At 34.1% G+C, this 24,758-nt stretch overlaps 1 protein-coding gene across 1 annotated transcript in view; it reads left to right on the top strand.

The window, feature by feature from the left end:
- The window catches only part of PKHD1 (PKHD1 ciliary IPT domain containing fibrocystin/polyductin), a 411,516-nt gene that overhangs the window by 381,526 nt on the left and 5,232 nt on the right, over positions 1 to 24,758 (top strand). Inside the window, exons 64-68 of the mRNA XM_039853082.1 lie at positions 135 to 222; positions 455 to 667; positions 4,370 to 4,477; positions 10,829 to 10,987; positions 14,848 to 14,970. Of these exons, the coding sequence (XP_039709016.1) occupies positions 135 to 222; positions 455 to 667; positions 4,370 to 4,477; positions 10,829 to 10,987; positions 14,848 to 14,970 (691 nt within the window). The remainder of the gene's footprint in view (positions 1 to 134; positions 223 to 454; positions 668 to 4,369; positions 4,478 to 10,828; positions 10,988 to 14,847; positions 14,971 to 24,758) is intronic.

Below are 24,758 nucleotides of genomic sequence, written 5' to 3' on the forward strand. Positions count from 1 at the left end.
GCTTATTTCTGTTAAATTTGTGCTTTATGAAATATCTTCCTGAATTCTTTCTCTCTCTCTTTTTTTTGGATAACTTCACAACATTCTCTTCTGAATCCAACTTTTCCTTTTTAAGCTTTTTTTTCTATTTTCAGAATCGGAGAATTGAGTCCTTGGGGCCCCCCTCAGAGCCATGGGCCATTTCTGTTTCCTTGGAAGGGACATCAGATTCAGTGCTAAAAGGTAGGTATCAGTGACATTCAGAGACCTGTTACTTCTGCATCTGCACAGAAAATGTTTGCAACTATTAGAAATTCATAGGCACAAGGACGGTAATACTCAGCGTCTTCAGTAATTTGGAAGAATTATCCTTCATCTCCATTCTACAATGCCAGTGTCTGTGAAAAGAAAGTTTAGGCTGGCAGTAAATACTTAAAGAACCACCTCTTCCTCTCCTTTCCCTTGCATGATGAAGAAGCATTTTCGTCATATCCATATCCTCAATATGGAGTGAAGAGAACAACATGTTTCCCTAAGACAAATGATTCTTTAGTACAACATCATGAACTGGCCCAGGGAGAAAGTCACAAGTACAGTGTGGTTTCTATGGAGAAACACTTGCCCTCAATGATAGGAAGAACAAATGTGATGGCAAGTGTAAAGAACCTGGCCCAGAGCAAATGTGATGGCAAGTATAAAGAACCTGGCCCAAACTCAAATTGAGTTTTCCTTCTTCACCTTTCTTTGTCCTCTGTTACCTTCCTGTGCAGTCCCAGTACCACTGCTGGCTTTATTTAGTTTCTCTGGTGCTTGTGCACATGAAAATAAACAAAACAAAACAAAACAAAACATTATTCTGTTCTTTGTTTCTATGAGTTTGATTATTTTAGATATTTGATATAAATAGAATTATAAGATGTTTGTCCTTCTGTGATTTATTTCCTTGGCATAATGTCCTCAAGGCTTATCCAAGATGTCACATTTTTCAGAATTTCCTTTTATAAAAGGCTGAATAATATTCCATTGTATGTGTATATCACATTTTCTTTATCCATTTATCTGCCAAAAAACATTTAGATTATTTCCATATCTTGGCCAGTGTGACTAGCATTGCAGTGAACATGAGATACGGCTATCTCTTTGAGATCCTGATTTCAATTCTTTTGGATAAATAGCCAGAAGTGGGCTTGCTGGACCATATGTTATTTCTATTTTTAATTTTGTGGTGAACCTCCACAGTGTTTTCCATAGCAGCTGCACCATTTTGCATTCCCACCAACAGAATATAAGAGTTCCAATTTCTCCACATTCTCACCAACACTTGTCTTTTGGTTTTTTGATAATAGCCATCCTAATAGGTGTGAGATAATATCTCATTGTGGTTTTGACTTACATTTTCCTAATGATTAGTGAGGTTGAGCATCTTTTCATACACCTGTTGTCCATTCATAGATCTTCTTTGGAGAAATGTCTATTTAAATCTTTAGCCTATTTTTTAATTGGGTTTTTTTATTATTATTTTTATTTTTTTGCCATTAAGGTACAGGAAGAGTTCTTTATATGTTTTGGAACTTACTCATATCCAGTACCTTATTTATACTTCATACCTTACCCAAATTCTTATTTTTTTAAATATCGTGGTAATATACACAGAACATGAAACTTTCTTAACCATTTTCACATGTACAGTTCAGTTACCCATTTTTTTTTTTGCCTTACTCATACTTCATACCTTATTCATCCTCCAAAGCTTCGCTCCATAGTCATATTCCATATCTCACTGTACTTCATATATTACCCATACACAGTACCTTACTCATGCTCCGTGTCTAATTCATACTCCATACCTTACTCCTGTACCTTGACTCACTCAGACTCCACACTTTACTTTGCCCTACTCCTGTACTTAGCACTCCCCCCAAATCCTTCATTATTTCTCTTTCAGTTATCCTAAGGATATTATCACTGACTCACTTAGAATCATTCTGTGAAGAATGAAACTGTTTGCTATATTATTCTATTAACACCAATTCAAGCTAAGCGAGCTGACTCACCTGGATCAGTATTGTCATCATTTTCCTTCTTGAGAGCTTCAGTGGGAAAGTATGAAGAACAGGCTGAGGTTATCCTCTATGCATATATTTTTTCGAGTGTGTTATGAAGTAGGGAAAAAATTCTTATGTAGTTTTCTATTTTAAGAATGCTCATATCACCAAAACATCCTATTTCATATGATTGGAAGTTTCTTTTAAAACCATCATGAAATACTTCTTGACTTCAGAAAGAATAAAACCAAAAACATTTGTGATGGATTACATAACTTATTCTAAGTATTTCCTGGAGAAAAACAAAATAACAACAACAAAACCATAGCTATGTGTCTAGTCTTAATCTTTTATTCTGCAATTTAACTTCATGTTCTTTTGTCTCAGTAGATCTTCCTCAGTAAAAAAAAAAAAAAAAAAAAAGAGGTTTTAAACTGTTAATGAAAAAGTGGATTTGTACACACAAACACAATTATTTAAGGACCCTTCGAATCCTTTAATACTTAATCATAGATCTTAGTTGTAGAAAAAAAAAGTTCTTAATTTTTTTTTTTAAATAAAATCTCCAAATTATGGATGTAACAGTTTTCTAGTATATATAGCTAGAGGTGAGTGGCATAGCTATGGCAGAGAATTTGGGCTGAAAGTTATTTTAACAACCATATGCCCAGCAGAAACATATTCAGGTAGCATTCCTTGATAAGTCATATAATCAATTTCAGTCTTGCACAAGCCCAACACTCCCATCTCATCCCAAGTTCTCTCAGCCAGTACATTGCTTATACCAGCTTGATCGGGGAGCCTGTCAATGGCATTTGTACATTTTACAATTACCATTCCAGAGATATGATGAACCCTGGAGTAATATACTGTACTTGGCAGCAACTGCCTCAGCTTTCGGGTGCATATGCTTCAAATCTGAGAATATCATAGATATATATGGGAATCTTTGTAGAGATCTCTGAGGCAAGCTGGTATTTAACACAAAAGCAAACCCATTTGGAGCTAAAGCACTTTCCATTAGGCAGTTTGGCGGCTGTTCTACGAGGCAGACTCACTGTGCTCCATGGACACATTTCGATTAAATGCTGTTTTGTATTCCTCCAAAGATGAGAACAATAAGGACGTTTGTCAAAGGAAAAACTGCAGCAAACGATTTCGTGTTGAACATCTGTACTCTGCAGTTCATTGTTTGCAAGAGTTTATTGACCATAATTTTGATGCATATAGGTTTTAAAGAGTATAAACTGCATTTATCATGGGCGCCTATCATTTATTTCAGTCTTGACTTATTTATTTCCATTTTTCTGGGCATTTTATTTATTTTGGGACTCTGCTGAAATGAAGAAAAAGATGTTTTCGAAGAACGAAGTTTTAGTTAGCTCTGCAAAATTGATGAGGAAAGACAATGTTTTCACAAAAAAGATTGAGCAATTGAATTGAAAAATGTAACACTAAGCATGTTATATCTTTATGATACCTTTCAGCCTTAAAGATCTCCAACTAGTTTATAAATTTTAAGAACACTCTCCTAACTCATTGTCCATCATACCAATCACAGTGACATTTCTAGAGTGAAACATAGCAGCTGTTAATTAGCAAAGTAATTTGAGGATAGTGGAGTCAGAAGACTAATTAATAGAATTGTGAATGTGATACTGAGTTGTCTTCTTTCACTTTATAAATGGATGGCCTATTTTTAGAAGATGTAAACCTTCTTCTTTTTTTTTTTTTGCATTTTATTCAGGGAAACCATAGCCCAGGCAATTCAAGTTACTCATTCACGGTAGCCTTTATCAGTCATGATTTCATGCATTGCTGAAGTCTTGATCCATTGGCCGACTCTGCTATCACATAAACTATAGATCCTTTGAATAGTAACTGACCACCTGGAAAGATAATAGTCTTTCTTTCTTGAAAGACATTCAGTAATAAAAAAGTCAATATATAGTAATGGTTAAGAATGCTAACTTTGAAATTAGGCAGATTAGGGCTATAACTCCAGCACTGAGTGATTTAATCTTTTATGAGCCTAATTCCTGATCTCTAAATAATATAGATAATAACATATTTTATAGGGTTTTTGTGAGTTTATTTATAATGATGCATATAAAGCACTGTGAGGTTAAGCTTTCCATATATGTTAGCTGTTATTATTATTATTCTATCTTAGATTATTTGGTTCCAAGACTTGTTTAAGAAAACCCTGATGGATTTAGTAACCTCTTTAATTAAAAAATGTTTTTTCCTTTATTATCCAATTGCTTCTCTACAGGGAAGACCTGAAGAAATTGCTCTTGAGTATGTAACTAACATTTACTTTTTGTTTTTGTGTTTGTTTGTAGGGTGTACTCTGGCAGAAACTCAAGATGGTTATGTAAGCTTCTCCAACTTGGCAGTTTTGATTTCTGGGTCGAATTGGCACTTTATTTTTACTGTCACTTCCCCTCCAGGTAATTTCAATACAGTGTGTGTTTATTATCTGTTTCTTTTATTATTTTTTTTTAAATAGGCTCTTCTTTATAATAGGAATAGCTCCTATTATAAATAAGGAGTCATCATAGTTTAGAGAAAAAAATCACTTAATTATAACAATAAGGTGTGAGAAGCAAGAACACATGTAGAAATTAAGCCTCAGGAGAATCCTGGTGCATTTTTCAGGATTCAAATGCAAGAATCCAAATGTACATTTTCCTGTAGTTGTTAAAATTTACTTTATTCTACATTTTTTTAAAATTATATGACATTTGATAGCATTTGGTTGAGTATTAATTAGAAATTTTTAATTTATAAAGGAGAGTTATGGGACATTGAATATTATAAATTTTTCTCTTTCACTCTTACTCTTCTCATTCACTTGCCCCCCCATCCCATAAATGGTGAGTATACCATTCAAAATCTTGGTACTTTAGAAGTACGGATAGGTATAAAGTGAGTGTAAATTTTTATACAATCCAGTTCTTGACAAAACATTAAAAAATCTCACTTCTGAAATATTCTTCACAATTTTTGCTTTATTAGAGGGTCATAGTATTCAATAAGTTTGTTAGTTAAACCTCAAAGCCAGATGAACCTATGTAAAATACTACTCTTTCATACAGAGGAGTGGTGGGAGTGCAATTTTTTATGTCTAATTTGTTATTTATTGTTGTCCTTTATTATTTTTCTAGACCTCAAGAGTACAAATTTTGATATGCTCTTTTTAAGGGACTGAACTCTGATAGAAACACAGTTAACACCTTGGAAAAAAAATGATTTAAATATCGCATTCATTATTGTGATTTACCAAGAAAAAAAAAACCTCCATCTAAAAGAATTTTAAAAATACTAACATCACATTTGAACTGAAAAGTAGAAATTTATAATTAATTATTAATTTTGGTGAAGTAAATTAATCTGATAAGACATTCAACTGTAGAAAGTAGTTCATGTTCAGGTGTGATAATGCAAAGTTTTACGAAATACATCAGAACAATCATTACTGAATGTAAACCTGTTAGAACACTGGAAATGGCAAAGAAAATCAAATGTTTTGATGTGAGGTATCTGAAGTTCAAAAACAAATGTTTAATTAAGGCTAGATATTAGTCTTCCCTCATGAAACTTAAATTCAAACTGTCATAGTACACTTTTCAAAAAGTTAAAAATGTAGCTCTCATGAAAATATATAAAGAGCACTTGTCAACAGGTTCTTGAACTCATTAATGAGGAAATCAGGAGAATGGCAAAGCGGTAAAGGAACATTTGAGGGATACAGATTGTATAGCCTGGAAGGAACTGCTGACATAAGTTTGCTAAATTGGATACAGGACAATAAAACTGTAAGCTTTGAGGTTACAGGTCCCCAGATATCCTTTGCATCTTTACCGAACAAAAACCGTTTGCAGTTTACCAATATTGTACCAATTAACAAGCCTGAGCTTTAATTAATATTAAATATGAAGTCAAAAAAGTATGCTACAGAGAATTTGATAAACCTTGGATGGGCCTATTTAAAATGCTCCAATGTGACATTGATAAGAACTGTAATTATTTTTTTTTCTCTTAATTCCAAGTTTTGGACCATCTTTCTTTATAAAGGGAATATCATCTGAGGTCAGGTAATATTATTATTAATTATATAAGGCAGATATTCTTTAAATACCTATGAAGGTATCCTAATTTAAGTATAGGTTCATAGATAGCCATGTTCCGCATCTTTGGCCATGGGATTCCCAAGGATATATTTTGAAGTGTAACACATGTAGAGTTGGACATTTTGTCTTAGAGACTTTTGTCCTTTAATTTCCTCAATGGTTAACTAAGACTAAATACTTTATCAAGGTTATTTTAAGGAACAATTTATAAAACCAGAAGTAAAATATGGTATAGACAAAACTTCTCATTAACACTTGTGATTTTGAGCTGAACTTGGTGTTCACGTTGACTAGAGCACTACTTTATTTTAGGTTCCACCTATAATTTATAAAGTAGACTGGGAATTATCTCGAAAAAAATTTTTTTTATCATTTTCCACAAATCATTCTTCATAATTTTCAAAACCAAGTCTGTGAGGTGATGCTCTGTCAGAATAAAATTACAAAAGTTTAAATTAAAAGAGAATATATGGAGGATAAAAAGAAAGCATTAAAAAGCCTGTACTTCTGTGACCCCTTATTGACATCATGTTTTGTTTTGTTTAAATTTTATTCCCATCCCCGACTCCATTCCTCTCTAGCAACCATCAGCTTGTTCTTTATATCTATGGATATGTTTCTAGTTTGCCTTATTTATTTGTTCATTTGTTTGTTTTTTTTAGATTTCACCTATAAGTGAAGTCGTATGGTATTTTTATTTTTCTGTCTGACTTATTTCACTTAGAATAATACCCTCTAGGTCCATCCAGCTTGTCACAAATGGCAATATTTCATTATTTTTTATTGTTGAAAATATTCCATTATATATATACATATATATGTCCTTTATGTATATATGTGTATATGTATATATATGTGTGTATATATATATGTATGTATATATACTTTACTCATTTATTGATGGACATCCAGGATGCTTCTATTTCTCAGCTTTTGTAAATAATGGTGTCTATATCTTTTCTAATTAGTGTTTTTGTTTTCTTCATAAATACCCAGAAGTGGAATCGCTGGATTGTATGAAAACTCTATTTTAATTTTTTGAGGAATTTCTATATTGTTTTCTGTAGTGGCTGCATTAATTTACAATCCCACCAGCAATGTATGAGAGTTCTCTTTTCTCCACATCCTCACCAACATTTGTTATTTATTGTTTTATTGATGTTAGCTATTCTGACAGGTGGGAGGTGATTTCTCATTGTGGTTTTAATTTGACATCATGTTGATTAGCCATAAATATACAGAAAGTAACTCTTTATTTCCAATTATATCAATTTCTAGTGCTAGAAACATTTGAGAAAACAGCCCTCATTCTCACATTGATAGACCAATCAATGAAATTTCTTATTTCTAACAAGCTCCAAAGTCATAGATGTGACAAGCATTGATTTATGTTGTTATTGTTTCATTCATCTATGAATCAAGTGGAAAACTTGCAATAATTTTTATTATGTTTCCTCTTCTTTCCTAGAGAAAGGAACGGATAGAAAGAGGAGCAAATCATTATTCTTGTTTTAGAAATATATTGAGGAACTGATAGTTTAATTGGTTCTGACCGAGTGTGTATGGAATTCTCATAAGTCTTTCTAATATGTTGACTAATCCAGCTCAATTATTCATTTCTGAACTTCCTAAGACACTGTCAAGAAAGGTTGACTTTCCACCTAGCCTTTCCACATACGCTATCATTTACCTGGGTCTAGTCTAGGCTGTGGTTTTTGTAACCATTTCTTGGAGCCAGGGAGTTCTTAGGGGGTTCTCAGGGGCTTCTGGGCCAGGAAAAGGCTGAGGGAGCCGAGAATGCTGCCTGCCATCTAATCTAGAGAAATTACCTTGCAGTCGCCATGTCCATGCCTGAAATACATTTCCTCCAGAAATTTACCTGGCTCACTCACCATTTCACTCAGGTTTCTTCCTGAATGTCACCTCCTCAGAGAGGCCTTTCTGCATCACTTAACCTACAATACCATCCCCAACCCTGCTCTCACTTCCAGTCATTCTCTATCTTCCAACCTCACTTTAGCCCTTTTCATGGCACTTACCACTACTTGGCATCAGAATGTTTCTGAATTTGCCTGTATGTCTACTGTCTGTGCGCTCTGTGCCCCATTAGAACCTAAGTTCCAAAAGACACAGGAATTCTGGTGAGCTCTGTATTACGTTCTCAGAGTATAGGAAAACATGACACATCATAGGTACAGCAAATATTTATTTATTTATAAATAAGTAAGTATATTGAGATTATGTCTAATATTGCATTTAAAAAAAATGTTTTGCTGCTAAAAACATTTGAAAGCTGATGATCTCCACCCTTAGACTCAGCTTATTTCTCTAGGCTTATAAACTGGTCTCCCTGACTTCAGGCCCCCAGAATTTTTCTTTCTACAACACTTCATTGGCTTCAAAATATAATCAAGGGCTTTCCAAATGATATTTAATGCCCATTAAAATTTGTCTCAAATGCTTTCCAGCGTTAATTACCAGTATTTTCCTAAACATCAATTGATCTTTTCTCCTTTCTGCCTTTATTTGCTCAGGCTTCAAAACCCGACTTAGATACTTTCTCTTCTGGTATGCTTTTTCTGATTACAGCTTATCACAAACATCTTTCCACAGCAATCAATTTGCATTATTCTGCTGGCATGTGTCACATTCTGATTTGTGTTACAAACATGTGTATGTGTATCTCATCTCATTTACTAGCTCTTAAATATCTTAAGAATGAGAACAATAACATCCACTTAGCAAGGTAAATAATCACCGAGCAATCAGAGAATGGATAAAAGAATAAGAAATTTTGTTTTAACTTCTGCAAATCTCTAGTAAAATCCATTTCCCCATACCTGGGCTACATTTATTTTACTCAGATGGCCATAAAAAGCAACTAATTGATAAGCAACGAGCCAAGTTTGTCTCAAGTTAAGATGCACAAACAGGAGAACCATTTCTAGCTAATTTTGTTATGAGAGCTTTGGGACTGAGTCAGTCAGGAGTTGAAAGACTAAAAATCTAACTGTGACTTTCAATCAAATTGTCAGGTTCAACCCAAGAAAAGTACAGTGAAGAAAAACAGTGTTTCTTTGAGTAGAGAAAATAAAAATTTTGTTTCTGCCCGAGTGATTCAGATGAAAGCAGAGGTTTGGAGTAGGTTTATTTGTTTGAATAAGCTCCTTTAAAAACATTGGCTATGACTCATGTTCATAGGCAAGCTTTTTTTTTTTTTAATTTTTGTATTGAAGTATAATTGACATGATTAACTACACATACTTAAAGCATACCATTCAATAAGTTTTGATGAATACATATTCCCATAAAACCATCTCTACAATTAAGATAATGAACATATTTATCACCTTCCAAAGTATAAGATTATTAAAATTTTTCTTTTTTAAAAAATAATATACAGTAAAGTTTTTCTTTTTGGTATGTCATTACATGTAGAAATTCATGTAATCACCACCACAATCAAGATATAGGACATTTCCCCCAAATATCTTCCTTATACTTTCCTCTCTCCTCATATCTGCCCCTCCCACTACCACTAATCTCTGGCAACCACTGATCTGGTTTCCATCTGTATAGTTTTGACTTTTCTAGAATGTCATATAAATGGAATCATAAAGTATAGTATGTACCCTTCAGAGATGGTCTTCTCTTGCTCAGCATAATAATGCCTTGATGTTCATTCCATTTGTTTCACATTATTAATGGTTTGTTTCTCTCTGTTTATTCCTCCCTTTCTGGCTGTCTTGTTTTGGTTTCCTTCCTTCTCCTTTCTCCTTCTTTTTTTAAAAATTTTATCTTCTTGACTGAGTAGGATTTCATTGCATCTGGATAAGCCACAGTTGGTTTATTCATTCCCCTGTTGAAGAACATGCGGGTTGTTTCTGGGTTTGGGTAATTATGAGTAGAAGTGCTATAAAAGTTTGCATACAGATTTTTCTGTGTATAGGCAAGGTATTTTTTTTAGATTCTTTTATGCATCGTTTAGAAAGAATAATGGGTTAGAACCCAAATAATCAGTCTGTTAAAAGCAGAGAGGTTTGGGATGAATTCTTAGAAAGATGCACTCTGTAAAGAAAGTTACTCATTTTCACCCATCTTCCATAGCCAAAGTGGCTCTATCTATCTACCACTGCTCTACTCCCAGTTCTCCAGATAACGAAATTTGAGTGGACTTTAAAAATTGTCTTGGTTCTGTTGTAGGAATCCCTGAGCCCAAGTTTTGATATTATATTATTTTAAATAGGATATTTAAATAGGATACATTTTAAATAGGATACATTTGTCAGAGCAAATAGTTTTGCACAGTCTGAAGCTGAGAGCATTTCTGTTCTAATTAATGGAAGATAAGAGTGAAACTGAAATTTTGCATTGCTGGAGAAAGTAAATCTGAGAATAAAAGGGGAAAATTGGAAGAATTCCCCATCAGTATTATACACAATTGGAAAGTACACTTGTATGTTATTATTAGAATTGGATTCTTGTAGTTCTCTAGAAATATAAATCTTGAATTTATTATTGGTTTATTTATTTAATCATTTAATTCAATAAATATTTATTGAAACTGCTAAGTACCATGTACTATTTAAGCATATTTTCCCACAATCTTATATTAGCATCTTATTAATACATTATTCTTGAGACATTATTATTATTTTTTTTAAACAGGGGCCAATTTTACAGCTCGATCCAGGTCATTTGCCGTCTTACCTGCGACTAGATCAGAGAGGTCGACCATAATCCTGGCTGTTTCTCTGTGCTCCATGGTCTCATGGCTGGCCTTGTGCTGTCTGGTGTGCTGTTGGTTTAAGAGAAACAAAAGCAGAAGTATGTAGTTTTTTTTAAGAATAAAAATATTGAGGAAAAATGTGATTATGTATAATATATTAATGTTTTCTTCTTTCAAAAAGAAATGTTTATAAATTTTTGCCACATATTAAACCACATGGAGCTAAATTGTGCAATTCATACAGTAGAGATAAGGATCACCTAGTTTTAAATAATAGCAACAATAATAAAAGCTCATATTTATTGAATACTCGCTATGGTCCAGGTTCTAAGTGCTTTAGATTTTTGAATTTATCTAATCCTCACAATACCTCTATGAAATATATACTAAATAAACACTATGTCTATGTTATGGAGAAAGAACATGAGGCACAGAAAGGCTAAGTAACTTGCCAAGGTCACACAATCAGGAAGAAGCCAAGCAGTTTGGTTCCAGATCTCATTCTCTGAAACAGCATGCTCCACTGTCCAGGTAACCCTCCAAAAGGTGAGTTCAAGAATCAGGGTCAAACGTCCTCTTCTTCAGAAGAGGAAAGAGAGTGCTTGGTAGTTTTTTGTTTTGATTTTAGCCTGGAGAGATGGAGAATCACTGAAAGAGTTTCTACAAAAGAGGCTTTTTTTTTTCCTGTCCTACTCTGTGGGAGAGTAGATCGGGCACTGACAAATTTCTTACTCCACCCACACCACACTCCCTATCAAATGAGTGGATGAAACGCTTATGATACTAGGTAATATTAGGATACCAAAGTAATAAGCAAGAGTCAGAATATAAAAGGCAAAATGAGGAGAGGCAAAGAGAGAAAGTCAAAATAAAGGAAAAAGAAAGACGCTCGGAGCTGCTTCTAGAAGATTTGCCATGTTTGGATTTCTGAGAGATGCACTGGATGCGCTGTTTATTTATTTATTTTTTATTAAGCTTCAGCCTGATATGCCTACCTCTCTCCCTGTCTTGATCCGGCTGGACAAACTACAAGAAAACTTGAAGATTCCTGTCTTTCTCAAGAAGAATGATATCTCACCCTGGGATGTTGTTTGCGATTTGTTGACCCCAAGGTTTTGGCCATTGGCCATTGTTTTTAAATCTAAAGTTCTATAAAAGGCATGTAAGGCAGTGTGTGTGTGTGTGTGTGTGTGTGTGTGTGTGTGTGTAAGAGGAGGGGGTGAGAAGGAGAGAGAGAGAGAGAAATTATGTAGGGCTTTCTGGTTTTAAAGCAAAGACCTTTTATCAGTTTTAATCTCATGATTCCAAGAAGTAGGTGACTTAATTCTCATCCTCCGTGTTACAGGTAAACCTACCAACCATGGAAGGACCTCTCGCTAAGCTCTGCTGACCCTATCTCTTCTCTTTTGGTCCCCGAGCTCTAGGGGAAGCTTCTTTCTTCAGTTACTAGCATATATGGACAAAGACTTCTATCTTCCTTTTTTAAAAATGTAAAGAGATCATGAGGAACTTGATGAAAAAAAATAGTATACAGTAATCAGCTTTGTATAAGTAATTTATATTTCCTTGGAGAACAAGATTCTCTGATTCAACTGTATGGTCTGTCAGCAGGTTATAAAATTTTGATCCTGAGACCTCGTTAACTTTCAATAACTATTGGAAACCTCAAAGAATTTCATCAATGTGTATTCTATCAGTAATTCCAAATTAGAAGTTAAAAGAGAAAAATTTAAATTTATTTTTTAACTAAAAATAATACATGCGTTATATGTTAACATAATTAACATATCTTTTATTTAAAAAAAACTGTTTCCAAAGAAAGTAGAGTGAAAAAAATGCCATTTTTATAAACCTCTTTAAAGTCTGCCTTAAGAAAAGTCAGCAGGATTCTTTAAGCAGCTTCTGCATTCTATTTGTCGCAATGTGTTGTTTTGGCTGAAGTATATGAAGAAAATCCAGCTTCATGCAGATACGTAGTAGAAAGGGGAAGAGTATTTTAACCCATTTCCCACTTAGAAAAGAAAAAGTGCAGCTTGCTGTCAGCATTAATTTTACATAAACATGCTCTTTGAAGCTGAAACAAATCTGACTGATTATCAATGTGAGAATAAAATATAAAAACTGTTCTTGGAGTTATTTCTAAACATAACTTGTCTCTAATCCTAACGTAACAGAAATGTATATGATGATCACATATTTAATAATTTAATAATTTTTGTATGTGTGTGGTAAGTTTCAAAGCACGGAACAACACAAAGCAGAACGTCACATTCCGCACAAAAATATCGTGCTTCTCTCCGGATCACCTCGCTGTTATTTGTTTGCATCATTCGTTTCTAAAGACTATCAATATAGTAGAGTGATGCAAAAATAATAATAAAAGTGAGCTATTTCGTGGCAAACTTTGGGGGTAAGTTTAGGACTGTAATCTGTGAATTATCTCAGGGTAAACACTGAAGCTGCAAGTGCCTGCCACCAGAGAGTATTCTCGGGGCAAACGGAAAATGAGTTAGTAGCATTTACAGATAATTGTGGATATTCTTCTTTGATACTGTACCCATACTGGCCAAAAGGTGGTTACTTAAAAGTACATTGAGTGGAGCTTTTTACTGTGCACGATTTTGAAATATTATTAGGCTTGGTCTTTTGGAAAAGGTTGTTTCACTGAGTCATGAAGATCTTTCAAATGCTGACATATTTTATTCTACAATTTTAAAATCACATTTGTTAATTTCCACATAGACTTATAAGAGTTAGAAATCTGTGAAAATTGTAGTTGATACAAATTTTCCAAATTTCTAAATTTCTCATGAGTGCTTGAACTTTATCCCTCCCAACAAGTACTACAAGTTGTTTCTTTGAAGTTATAGGCTCATTTCATTCACTTAAAATATATATCTGCCAAATATCTAAGTACAAATAACCATAATTTGTCTTTCAATCATTCCTCTCAAGTTCTTTCAATGCAAAAATGATGTTGCCTGAAAAAATCAGCTAGTTCAGCTCAAAGCTCAATCACCACAGGGCTTCTCCTTGATCAATCATCATGTGCCACGACATGGCATCATCTGACACTATATTACAAATTTATTTGTTTATCTCCTGCCATCCGAACTAGAATAAAAGTCCTGTGAGGGCTGAGAACAGGTCTTTCTTACTCATCATGTTTTCCCATTGTTTACTGAGAACAGTGCCTAGCATGAGAAACATAAATATATATTTAATAAACAGACAAATAGAAGATAAAGCATCTCTTCAGTCAGCAGTAGACTGAAGATATAAAGTCTTCAATCAAAAGCACACATCTACGTAAACTCTGTGGATTATACCAATATCAATTTCCTAGTTTCAATATACTACGATTCCACAACTTGTTAACAGTGGAAAAAGCTGGGAGTTGCATGGGTTCTCTTTGTACATTTCTTTGCAACTTCCTATGAATCTATAATTACTTCAAAATAAAAGGTTAAAAAAAGCATTAGTAACATTCTATACCAGTTCCGTTCAATAAAAATATGACATGAACCACAAATATGAGGCATATAATCTCATTTTTCTGGGAGCCACTTAACCTAATATATCAAAACATTTCAAAATATAATAAATATAAAAGTATTAGTTATCTTATATTTTTTCAAAATTAAGTGTATAGTCTACATTTATAGCACATCCAAATTCAAACTAGTCATATTTCATGTGTTCAATAGCCACGTAATGTAGCTACCATATTAGACAGTGCAGTTTTATACCTAAAAGTTGATGGTCAGTATATGGGATTTTATTTAATTATTCCTTAAGCTCTAGGTGTGTTACATACTTTCTATTGCATGTATCTCACAATCGTTTTGTGGGGGCATATAAGAAACGTCAATACTTAGGGCTCATTTAAAATAATAAATGTTATTTTATTCTAAAAAAAAAAAACAAGAAACACTAAATTCTTTTCTTATTAATTTAGAAATAAAAAATGAAGATATTTCTGAATCCCAGACTAATGATCAAAAGAACCATAGCCACGTCTCATCCAAACACCAAGGATCACAGGTAGAGACTGATAAAGAAGACCCCATAGTGGGAGAAGGTAAGATTGGACACTGGGGATGATCCCCACCAGAGAGACCCAGTGTGGATGAACTGTGGCCTCCCTCAACTCACGGCTCATTTCTGAATTGATTTAGTTTATAGCTCTTTCTCTCAGTCTTTGTTATGTCATCTCAAAGAAATTATACCCCAGCATAGGAATCTAGCTGATCTAACTGATCACTATCTATTAACCAATTATTCAAGTTGATATTTATATTTTCTCACTTAGTAGAAGATTATTGGTTTAACATTTGAATTTGTTACACAGAGAAAGGGAAAACCAGAATATAGGCATATAATCTTTCCCTTAGCTATTGCGAAGCTGCCAGTTTGGCAACATTATTGAATTTGGGAAAGAAGAGAGTGTAGCTGCCAAATACCAACTATGCAAATTAGATTGAATATAGAACCCTCAAGAAATGAGTCAGCTTTGTTAAGCTCTTTGTTATTTAGTTGTTCTTTTAGCAAAATGTATTATTTGCTTACATTGTGCTTTAAGCCAAATGATTGTGCTTGTTATATAGCTAAATCACCATGAGAACTGGTGCCAAGCAGAGAAAAGATAGGTATTTGCCTCAGACCAGTGCTTTGCCCATGTCCTTCTAAGGACATAGGAAATAGAAAGATAGCAGACAGGACAAAAAATGGGTTTGCTAAGGATGGATATGATGTATGGAAAATATTCATATAATTTCCATGGATCTGAAACATTTTGAAACATATGCTCTAAAGAGAAGAATATTTTCTAAGTAATAGCCAATTATAATATTTTCTGCTTGAAATGAACGTGAATTCTAATGGTTCTGAGTGCATGCTTAATCAAAAAACAGCAGTCCAATGTTGTTCTGCATCTAACTAGTTCAGTGAACTCTGAAGAGCGTGTGTGTGGGTGCATACATGTATCACATTACTGGCATCTAGTGAGAGCAGAGATACTGTAAACATCTTACAATGCACAGAACCACTCAAACAATAAAGATTACTTGGCTCAAGATGTCAATAATACTAAGGTTGAGAAACCCTGACAAAAGCTATTGCTTGTCATTGTAACATTTAGATGAGAGACTGCTGGAATGAGCGGATGCAATTAGATTCTATCCACCAGTAAATATTATATAAGGATTTCTTTCTTCTTGATATTTATTTAGTACCTTATAAGGTCCTCTCTGTATAGTTACAAGGAGGTGATACCTGGTCCCCTGTTCTTTCTAAGTTTCCAATTTGGTCGAGACACAAGAATAGTATTTTAAGGAAAATGAAAGAATAATTCCAAGCAATAAACAATTAAGTGTAACACAATCACAACAAACGATGTGTATTTGAATAATTTAAAGATGAGAGAAAATGCTAAATAGGGAAGAAAGAATATTATTATCCTGAGTTACATGTTTAGTCCCTCTAGCTCTTAAATCATATCACACTGTTTCAAATCCCATTTGCCCAGGGCTTGGTTGTCCAGTTTGCACAAACTCAGGTTTACAGAAATGCCAGGAAGGGAGCCCAGTTTTGTTTTGTCGAAGCTCAGTTTGATATCATTTGTTCTCAAATGTTGTCTTGTCCCCTGATTTGGTTAATAGCCCCCCAGATCTCCCAGGCTAGACATCTCAGAGTTATCTTTAACTCTTAGTTCTCCCTTTACCACCCTATGCCTTTGCTAGCCAAGGTTCATCAATTCTGCCTCTGCAATGTCTTTGATTTTCATCTTCCTCCACTCCGTTTCACAGATATGTCTTCTTCAGTCTGTTAATATACACCTTACAGAAGTCCACTCCTCCACTCCCTATCTCTTTTTCCCCTAAGACAGTATGTCCCATATACAACAATAGACCTCCCAGTTGCAGAATTCACGTCTTCATCATTCACTTAACAATAGTTATCAGTGGCCTATTACCATAACACCCTATGTATCCACATTTCTAAACCATACCATTCCTTCCAATCTCAGAATAATTATTTTTTCTCTTTTCCAAATTCTCGTATTTAAAAAGAATAGTCCCCTTCTCCCAACTTTTATAACACTTCCTTCTTGTTCACTCAACGCCTTTTATATATAATATAAATATTTGTGTTATATATATTTATATATAATATAAATATTGGCGTTCACCAGATCCTTTTGTACAAATGCTCTATCTTTTCTAATCCCAGCAGTACTTTTACTGTAGAGCGTTACAATATTAGACTGCTTTAACTATTCTGGAGTGAGTGATGAAGATCGAAACAAAGCCGGGCTCTCTTCTTCTCAAGGCGGCGTTCTTTCTGGTAGGCCTGTTCCAGTAGTTTTTTTCAAATTGCTGGAAAAGTAAACAAAGTTCAAATGTACATTCTTATTTTTTTCTAAAAAAGAGATGAAATATTTATTCAGGTTATACACAACGGAGAATTATTAGACATTTTGGGTTCCTCCTTAATGGATGATTTTAATGACCGCCAAGCTTTCTGGCGGTGTTTCTACACCGCCGGCTTTTCCTAGACAGTTGCTATGCCATAGTTTTGGTACTACCAAATATGCTTCAACGATTTTATCTGGCTAGACTTTTGGTGACATTTGTGTACCCAGTGTTGGAAATGGGAAACTGATATGTAAAAATGGCAAGATATGATGCATGCGTGGCTATGGCCATCAACTACAGGGATTTATCTGTACCACTTTAGAGTCCTGTCAACTAATGTGAATGTAAAATAAAAAGGACAATCAGTGTACCTTTGTAGGTACAAATCTATGAAGATGACAGGGATAGGAGAGGGGAAAGATGGCCTTAAGATGTCTGGAATTGGAGGGAAAAAACAGCTTAGGGCTAGAAATTGTCCCACATTTCCAGGAAAGTAAAACTATATTCTGAAATATTAACAAATAGCATGTCAATGTTATATAATAAGAATATGAACATCTCTTAATTTAAAAACATGAATAAAATTTAACAATTCCTTAGGAAAACTTCTGTGAAATAATCAGGAAAAAAAGCCTGCCTACTAAATAAGTTCTAGAGTTATTTGCAACCAAGATCCAATATCACATTTAACAATGGAATGTTAGAAGAATGCCTACTCTAATGAGGACAACACATATAACTCAATCTTACCATAATATTATTAACTGTATTTTGGAATGTTAAAAAACAGTCAGATGTAAAACAAAACTAAGAGGATGGTGTTGGAGAAAATATATGATAGTTTGATGATGATATAGTTATTTAACAATAACTCAAATTATTAAACCGTTAACTCCTATAATTTATAAATAACTTGAGTGACTTACTCAAATATATGTCAATCTATGCAAAAATAATATTGTATAAGTCAATGGTATACAGTTAGGAAACAATGAAATATATAATAGTGACCAAAGAATATGCTGTCTTGGAAAAAAATTAACTAGAGATATATTAGAATTACATAAAAATAAACTATTTTATTGAATAGTTTAAAGAGAAGACTTGAATACATAGGAAATTACAGCATGTTTCTAATTAGACTGACTAATATTACAAACACCTCAGTTATTCCTAAATTAACTAAGGTTTAACACAGTTCCAGTTATTTTAAACTGTGTACAATAGCATATGATAATTCTAAAATTTTTCAGAAAATATGGATCAAAATATGTATCAAAATATGATACAAAGCTATTTTTTTATAAGAAATTTATTTTATGGAAGTGGTAAAGGGTAACTCAACCAGAGCGATCATATTTATGTTATTACTATTCATAAGGCAGTGTGATACCTACACAAGAAAATGTGGGCATGTTAATGAAAATAACCTCAATTAGATATAGATATAGATAATAGATAAATCAATGTAATATATAGTAAAAGAGATGAAAAGAAAGGACAATAGGAGCGTTAGTCTATAAATAGAGCTAGTAAATTTGACTATTTAGAACATTTATCAGTCTAGATTTACACTTCAAAGAATACTTTAGAGTAAGCTTCAAAGTAAACTCTAGAAGGATTAATGAGTTAAATTAGATTTACCAAAACACTTCCATTGCTTGAGTATTACAAAAAACAATAAAAAGGAGATCACTGGTGATATAATGTAAAATTAAATGCATTTTTCCTTCGTCTTTTTAAAATTTTCGTACCTTCCTGATTTGTCAAGTATTGCTTATTAAAAATAAACGATAATTTTTCACTTGAACAAATAATCTAGAAAAGGCATAAGTAACAGTATACTATTTATTAATTAATATTTATCAATTAATAAACTAATTAATAATTTAACATTATTTATTAACCATTGCATATAGCTCCTTCTATATGTGGGCAGGGGTGTTGCCCTTATTGGCAAATAAGAAACCAAGGTGGAGTACATTCTTTATGTTGGTCAGCCCTCCATCTCTCTGCTTGAATTCTATTTGGGTTCCAAGGTACAGGCCTTCCATACTGAATCCACATCATCCAACACCGAATGTAGCTCACGGAGACTGGACGAGGAAAAAGATGAACAGTGGAAGAGAGGTGAGGAGCGAGGGGAGATCATTGTTAGTGTTCCCATTGCAAAAGAAGCCAGTGACGAGAACCCACACAAATTACAAGCATGGCATGTATTTGATGCCCAGGAAAGTTTTGGAAGACAAAAGGGGTAAGGATAGCTGACAATGCTGCAGCTGACTGTGGTTGAACCTGGAAGGATCGAAAACATCTGAGCCCTTCTTTTCATAGAGAAGGGATACATGTTCCCATATTGCGTGCCATTCTTCCTAAAACTTGATCAAAACTATCAATAGAACTCCAAGAGGCATAGAGGGGCAATTTGAAATCCCATCTTTCCATTTTAATGTGAACTCAACAACAAGGCAGAGGTGGAAAGGGGGCATGCCAATTCATATGTTCTGATTCTCAATATTCTTCTTTCCCTAAAACCGAAACATTCAGCTGAATGCCTTAGGATACATATCTACTATAAATTCATTTTTTATCTAATTTGTCTGAGATCTAAGCTTCCTATGGAGGTCCGAGATCAAAGGATCTGATTCTTTCTGATGTCGGCGCTGACATATAATGTGTGCTGACTTAGTTCTGTCTATAACCTCACAGTGGGAGGCAGCCAGCCTCCCTGGGCACCTATACACAGAGCACTTTCATTTCGGCTAGGGAGTCTGTCAGGTATGTTGCTGATTGGGGCTGCCATGTAAATAATTTATAGGAGATTTTTAAATGTTTTGGGGCCTGCGAAGGAAAGCTAACACTTGTGTTAGTCCTTTATGAATAGATGCAGACTTGAAGAGCAAGGGGGAACAGATTCCCAGTGATGGTCTCTCAAAAACAGGATGACAATATATATCTTCAGTGATTTGAAAATAGGTGACTTGCAGTGTTTGAATTTCCCTTATAGAAAGTGGTATTGGTTTTACCAAGGAATAAAAATTCAAAGCTTTTTTCTTTTCTTTTTTAAGTTTGCTTCTACATGACAATTTATTATTCTTGTTCTTTGGTTATTTGCTGATCTCAGTAAACTATGTCTTTTCCTCCTACTGGGTACAGTAATTATGGAGAGGACACCGAGCTCAGTACTTGGCATAGAACTGGGCATAATAGGGAGACAATTTTGATGGCATAAAAAGTTCCTTCCCTGAAGGAACTCAACATCCAAAAAGGAAGACAATACTCTCATACAAAAAAGATAACCAATAATAGAAGCAGTTGTACAAGTCAAGTGAAAAACTATTCGATAAGTATTGAGGCATAAATCAATGTAGTATGAGCTGTCAAAGGAACAGTTCTGGAAGGTGTTGAGATCCCACAGGGAAACTAGGATAATCCAAAAGTTTATATAGCTCTAAGCAAGAGAATTATCCCATAGTTAGATGGACATGGCAGATATATGCTAGGCAAAGGACTGGAAAAGGAGAGAGAACATATGAGTAATGTGGGTTTAGCAGAATATTAACTGATACCTCATAGAAACAACATAAACAACATGATACTTTATCTCATTTTACTGCTCTATATCAAAAGTGTATTATATATATTTAGATTGTTACTATTACCTTCTCTCTTTCTCACTTCAGTTCCCCTTCATTGTTAAATTAAATTGAATAGGAAATTAGTGTACTTTGCCCCAATAATGTGTCGTATAGTGTGATGGAGACATGATTACTGTCTTCTAACACAATCTAAGACATATCTCAGTAAACTGAAGGGCATAATACACAAGTTAAAAAATTAGCATTTACCTTCTATATAAAACAGTGATTAATGAATTTGGTGATGAACTGTGAGAAAAGCAAAGATGGCAAATGTTAATGCTGGTGTTGCCACTCAGGGGTTCAGAATAGTTCTCAACCTTTTTTTCACTATAAGGTAAATAAAAGATAACATTCACATGCATGAACCCAACCAAACAGTCTTCTTAACTCCCCACTGCTGTCTTTAACTTTACACAATGTTACGTAGTGCTTAGAGTATATGCTCTGGAGCCAAAAATCTTCAAGTTTATAAAACGAGATCTGCCACTCCTTTGTACCTGGTCTTGGGAAATTACTTAATCTCTCTGCACTCCAATGTCCTTCCTTCCAAAAGAGAGATAATAAAAACATTTACTTCAGAAGGTTGTTTTAAGGATTAAATTATACATATAACTTGGGATCCAACATGTGATAATTGCTAAAATCACTGTGTGTTACTTTAAATTATTATTAGCCTTTATCTCTTCAAAAAACACACACCAGAATATAAATGAATAAAGATGCCATTAACATAGAATAATCTCAAATTTCCTTTATTTTGTTAGAAAACATATACTTTAATAGAACTGCTTTTTAAATTGAACTATAATACCTTATTGTTTGTAACAAATAAATTGATAAATTTCTCAACACACACTGTATTACGAGAATGAGAAAGTCATGAGTAAAGAAATCTTTTCTAAAGGAAGTGAGATATTTGGGGATATGAATAAAAGAAAGCAGAGAGTTTTGAAAAATAGGATGGAAAAAATATTTCAAGATGAGTATGTTTTACGATTATTCTTACAGGTGGAAAATGAGGTAATCAGGGGAAAGAAAACATTTGGGCTTAGAGTAGCATGCAGCCAGAGACTAAAGCACTATGTGGATATAAAATACTTTAAAGGATATATATTTGGGAAATCAGCTAAAAAGAGTTTAAAATTTCGAAGTTAGAAAAGAGTATACTTTTTAAAAACAATGTTTGTAATGTTTAAGCTGATATTTACATTAAATTTCCATGAAATACTCCTACGAGTGGTCCTTTGTTTCTTCCTGCAGTAATCATTATCATCACCTTCATCATCATCACAATAATAACAAAATCACAACACACCAGCTGAGCTTTATAGCGACCTTCACAATTTACAAGGTACCCAAACATGTTTTAGCTCATTTGCTCTCATGACAACCTTATGAGATAGCAAAGCAGGTTATCCCATTTTACTACTACCACTACTACTACTACTAATAATAATAAAGACAACGGTCTCAGTAGTTTGTCTGATTATAAAACCTTTACTCTTAACCACTGTCCTGGGCACATGTGCAAGTGAAACCCCATCACCACCCCGCACACACTCACACTTGAAGAATACTAGCCAGAAGGTGAAATTAGGGCCTTTGTTGCTGTGAAATGCCTTTTCAGATACCTGGTCTGAAAAAACTCCCTAATTCTTTAAACGCTGCTCTTAACAGAAAAAGAAAGTATGTGATATCAGTATTTAATTAACAGGGAGATAGTTGCTATAGAAGATACAAGCAGAGTTAAGAGAAAGTCCAAGTTTTCAAGAAGGCTATAATCTATTGGGGGAAAAGGTAAAATATATTCAAGTCCTCATGCTAATTTATCATACTATTCGACAAATATTCATTAGCACCTACAACCACCAGGATGTTGTATAGGTAACAATATTATAGCCTAAGGGGAATATTTTTATTTTCAATTGATTTATCTTTATGTGCACTAAAGAAAGTTTTGTTTTTTTTCTGAAGCAGTGGAAATATAGTGTTTCTCTAGACTACAAGATCTCTTCAGTCTTCTAATCTCTCATCTATCAATGGGGATAGCACTAAAGTCTATGACCTGTACCTAGATGTTCAATAAATAGTAGCTTTCTTCTCTTCTCTACCCATGTTTTACCACCTCTAGAATCTTTCTATTCAGCTCTTAAATATATTTAACTCTGGTCTGTTGTTCTTTATCATGTCTTGTTCACACTACAATAGCTTTCTAGCTAATCTCTCTAGCGTCCTCACGGTTCATTCTCTTCATTATAGGAAGGCTATTTTTCCGAGAGAGAAATAATATGTCACTGCCTTACTTCAAAACTTTCAGGGACTCCGCATCTTCTGTGAGATATATTCTAAAATCCTTAGTAAGGTTTTCAAACCCCTTGATTTATTTTTGGCCTCTATCTAGTATTATTACATTATTTTTTTTGCCAACCCCCACCCTGCATACATATCCACACTGAAATACACACATTAGGTTCTCAATGTGGAGCTCTGTCCAGGGACCCCAACATGCCTTTTTCTTTCTTGCTGCCCTATCTTTACATATGCTATTTTCTATACTGGGGTGCCTTCTCACCATACTGTCCTTTAAAACTCAAAAATCATCTCCTTTGTGAAACCTTCGTAGCTTCTCAAGCAAAGTTAAGTATGCCCTTTCTGTCTTTCCCAGTACTTTGTTCTTAGCATAAGGTTCTAACCACTTAGCATAAGGTTTTAACCTTAATCAGCTTAGAGGTCTATTTCTTGGAGTCCTGGAGAATAGGGGACATGCTTCTAGGAGCCCTATTATCCCCGGGCCTAGTACAGGCTCCGTGTACTTTCTTGTTTACATTTGTCTGTACTATGGGAACATAAACTCCATAATATTAGGACTGTTTTTTGTTCATTGCTATATTCCCAGCCTTATCACTTAGTAGGTACTCACTAAATAGTGAATTAATGAATAGATGAACTAATAAATGAGTAATGGACAGGTACTCCAGCAAAGAATCTCTAGAGGCTCAGAATGAGTCCTCCTACAATCCAGTTTGAGTACCTGAAAAGAGATTACATGAATGAAATAAGGCAAAGAAAGAGAAGAGTAGGATTTGTGAAAAATTCGACAAGTTCATTCTTTTGAGATACTAAATCTGAGGCACTTTTGAAATTTCTGAAAATGGAAATGTTTCAAACCTTCAGACAATGAAGGTATTTGTAAAATAAATGCAAATCAAACTAAGAGATGACATTTAAGAAAATTGGTGAGAATAGACTGTACATGAAAAACATAAGCAAACAGGAAAAAAGACACCCTAAAATTAGACATCTAGGGTCTTTCTTATTGATAGTTCTTATTTGTTAATTTTAATGTAAATTTGTGTAATGTTTCTATCTTTGTGAGATATAGGGTCATTAATTCATGGTACATTTTATCATTGTAAACTGTAGAAAGAAAAGATACTTGTATAATCATATTTAGTCAAAAAAGATGCTTACGGAATCATATTTAGAAGATATTTTAAGTGCATGGTGTCCAAGACAGGCTAGCTAAGTTTGCATCCCTTATCTACTACACTTAAGAACTTTGTGACCCAGAGACCGATCTGTAAAGTGAGGACAGTAATAGGACTAGCTTCATGGGGTGATAAAATAGTTCTGAGACTTAATTCCAATATGGGGTGAGAGGGGTTCTTACATAGTTCCAAGTAATTCTCCAGACACCAGTTGGGTGTCCCACGATTCAACTAAATTCTGACACTATCCACCCAGAGATAGCATCAGATTACACAGGTTGGGGGCTCAGTCCTACAAGACTGCCCCTCACTCCTCACACCAAC

The sequence above is a fragment of the Pteropus medius genome, unplaced genomic scaffold (assembly GCF_902729225.1).
Source record: "Pteropus medius unplaced genomic scaffold, Ma_sr-lr_union100, whole genome shotgun sequence".
NCBI classification, from domain to species: domain Eukaryota; kingdom Metazoa; phylum Chordata; class Mammalia; order Chiroptera; family Pteropodidae; genus Pteropus; species Pteropus medius.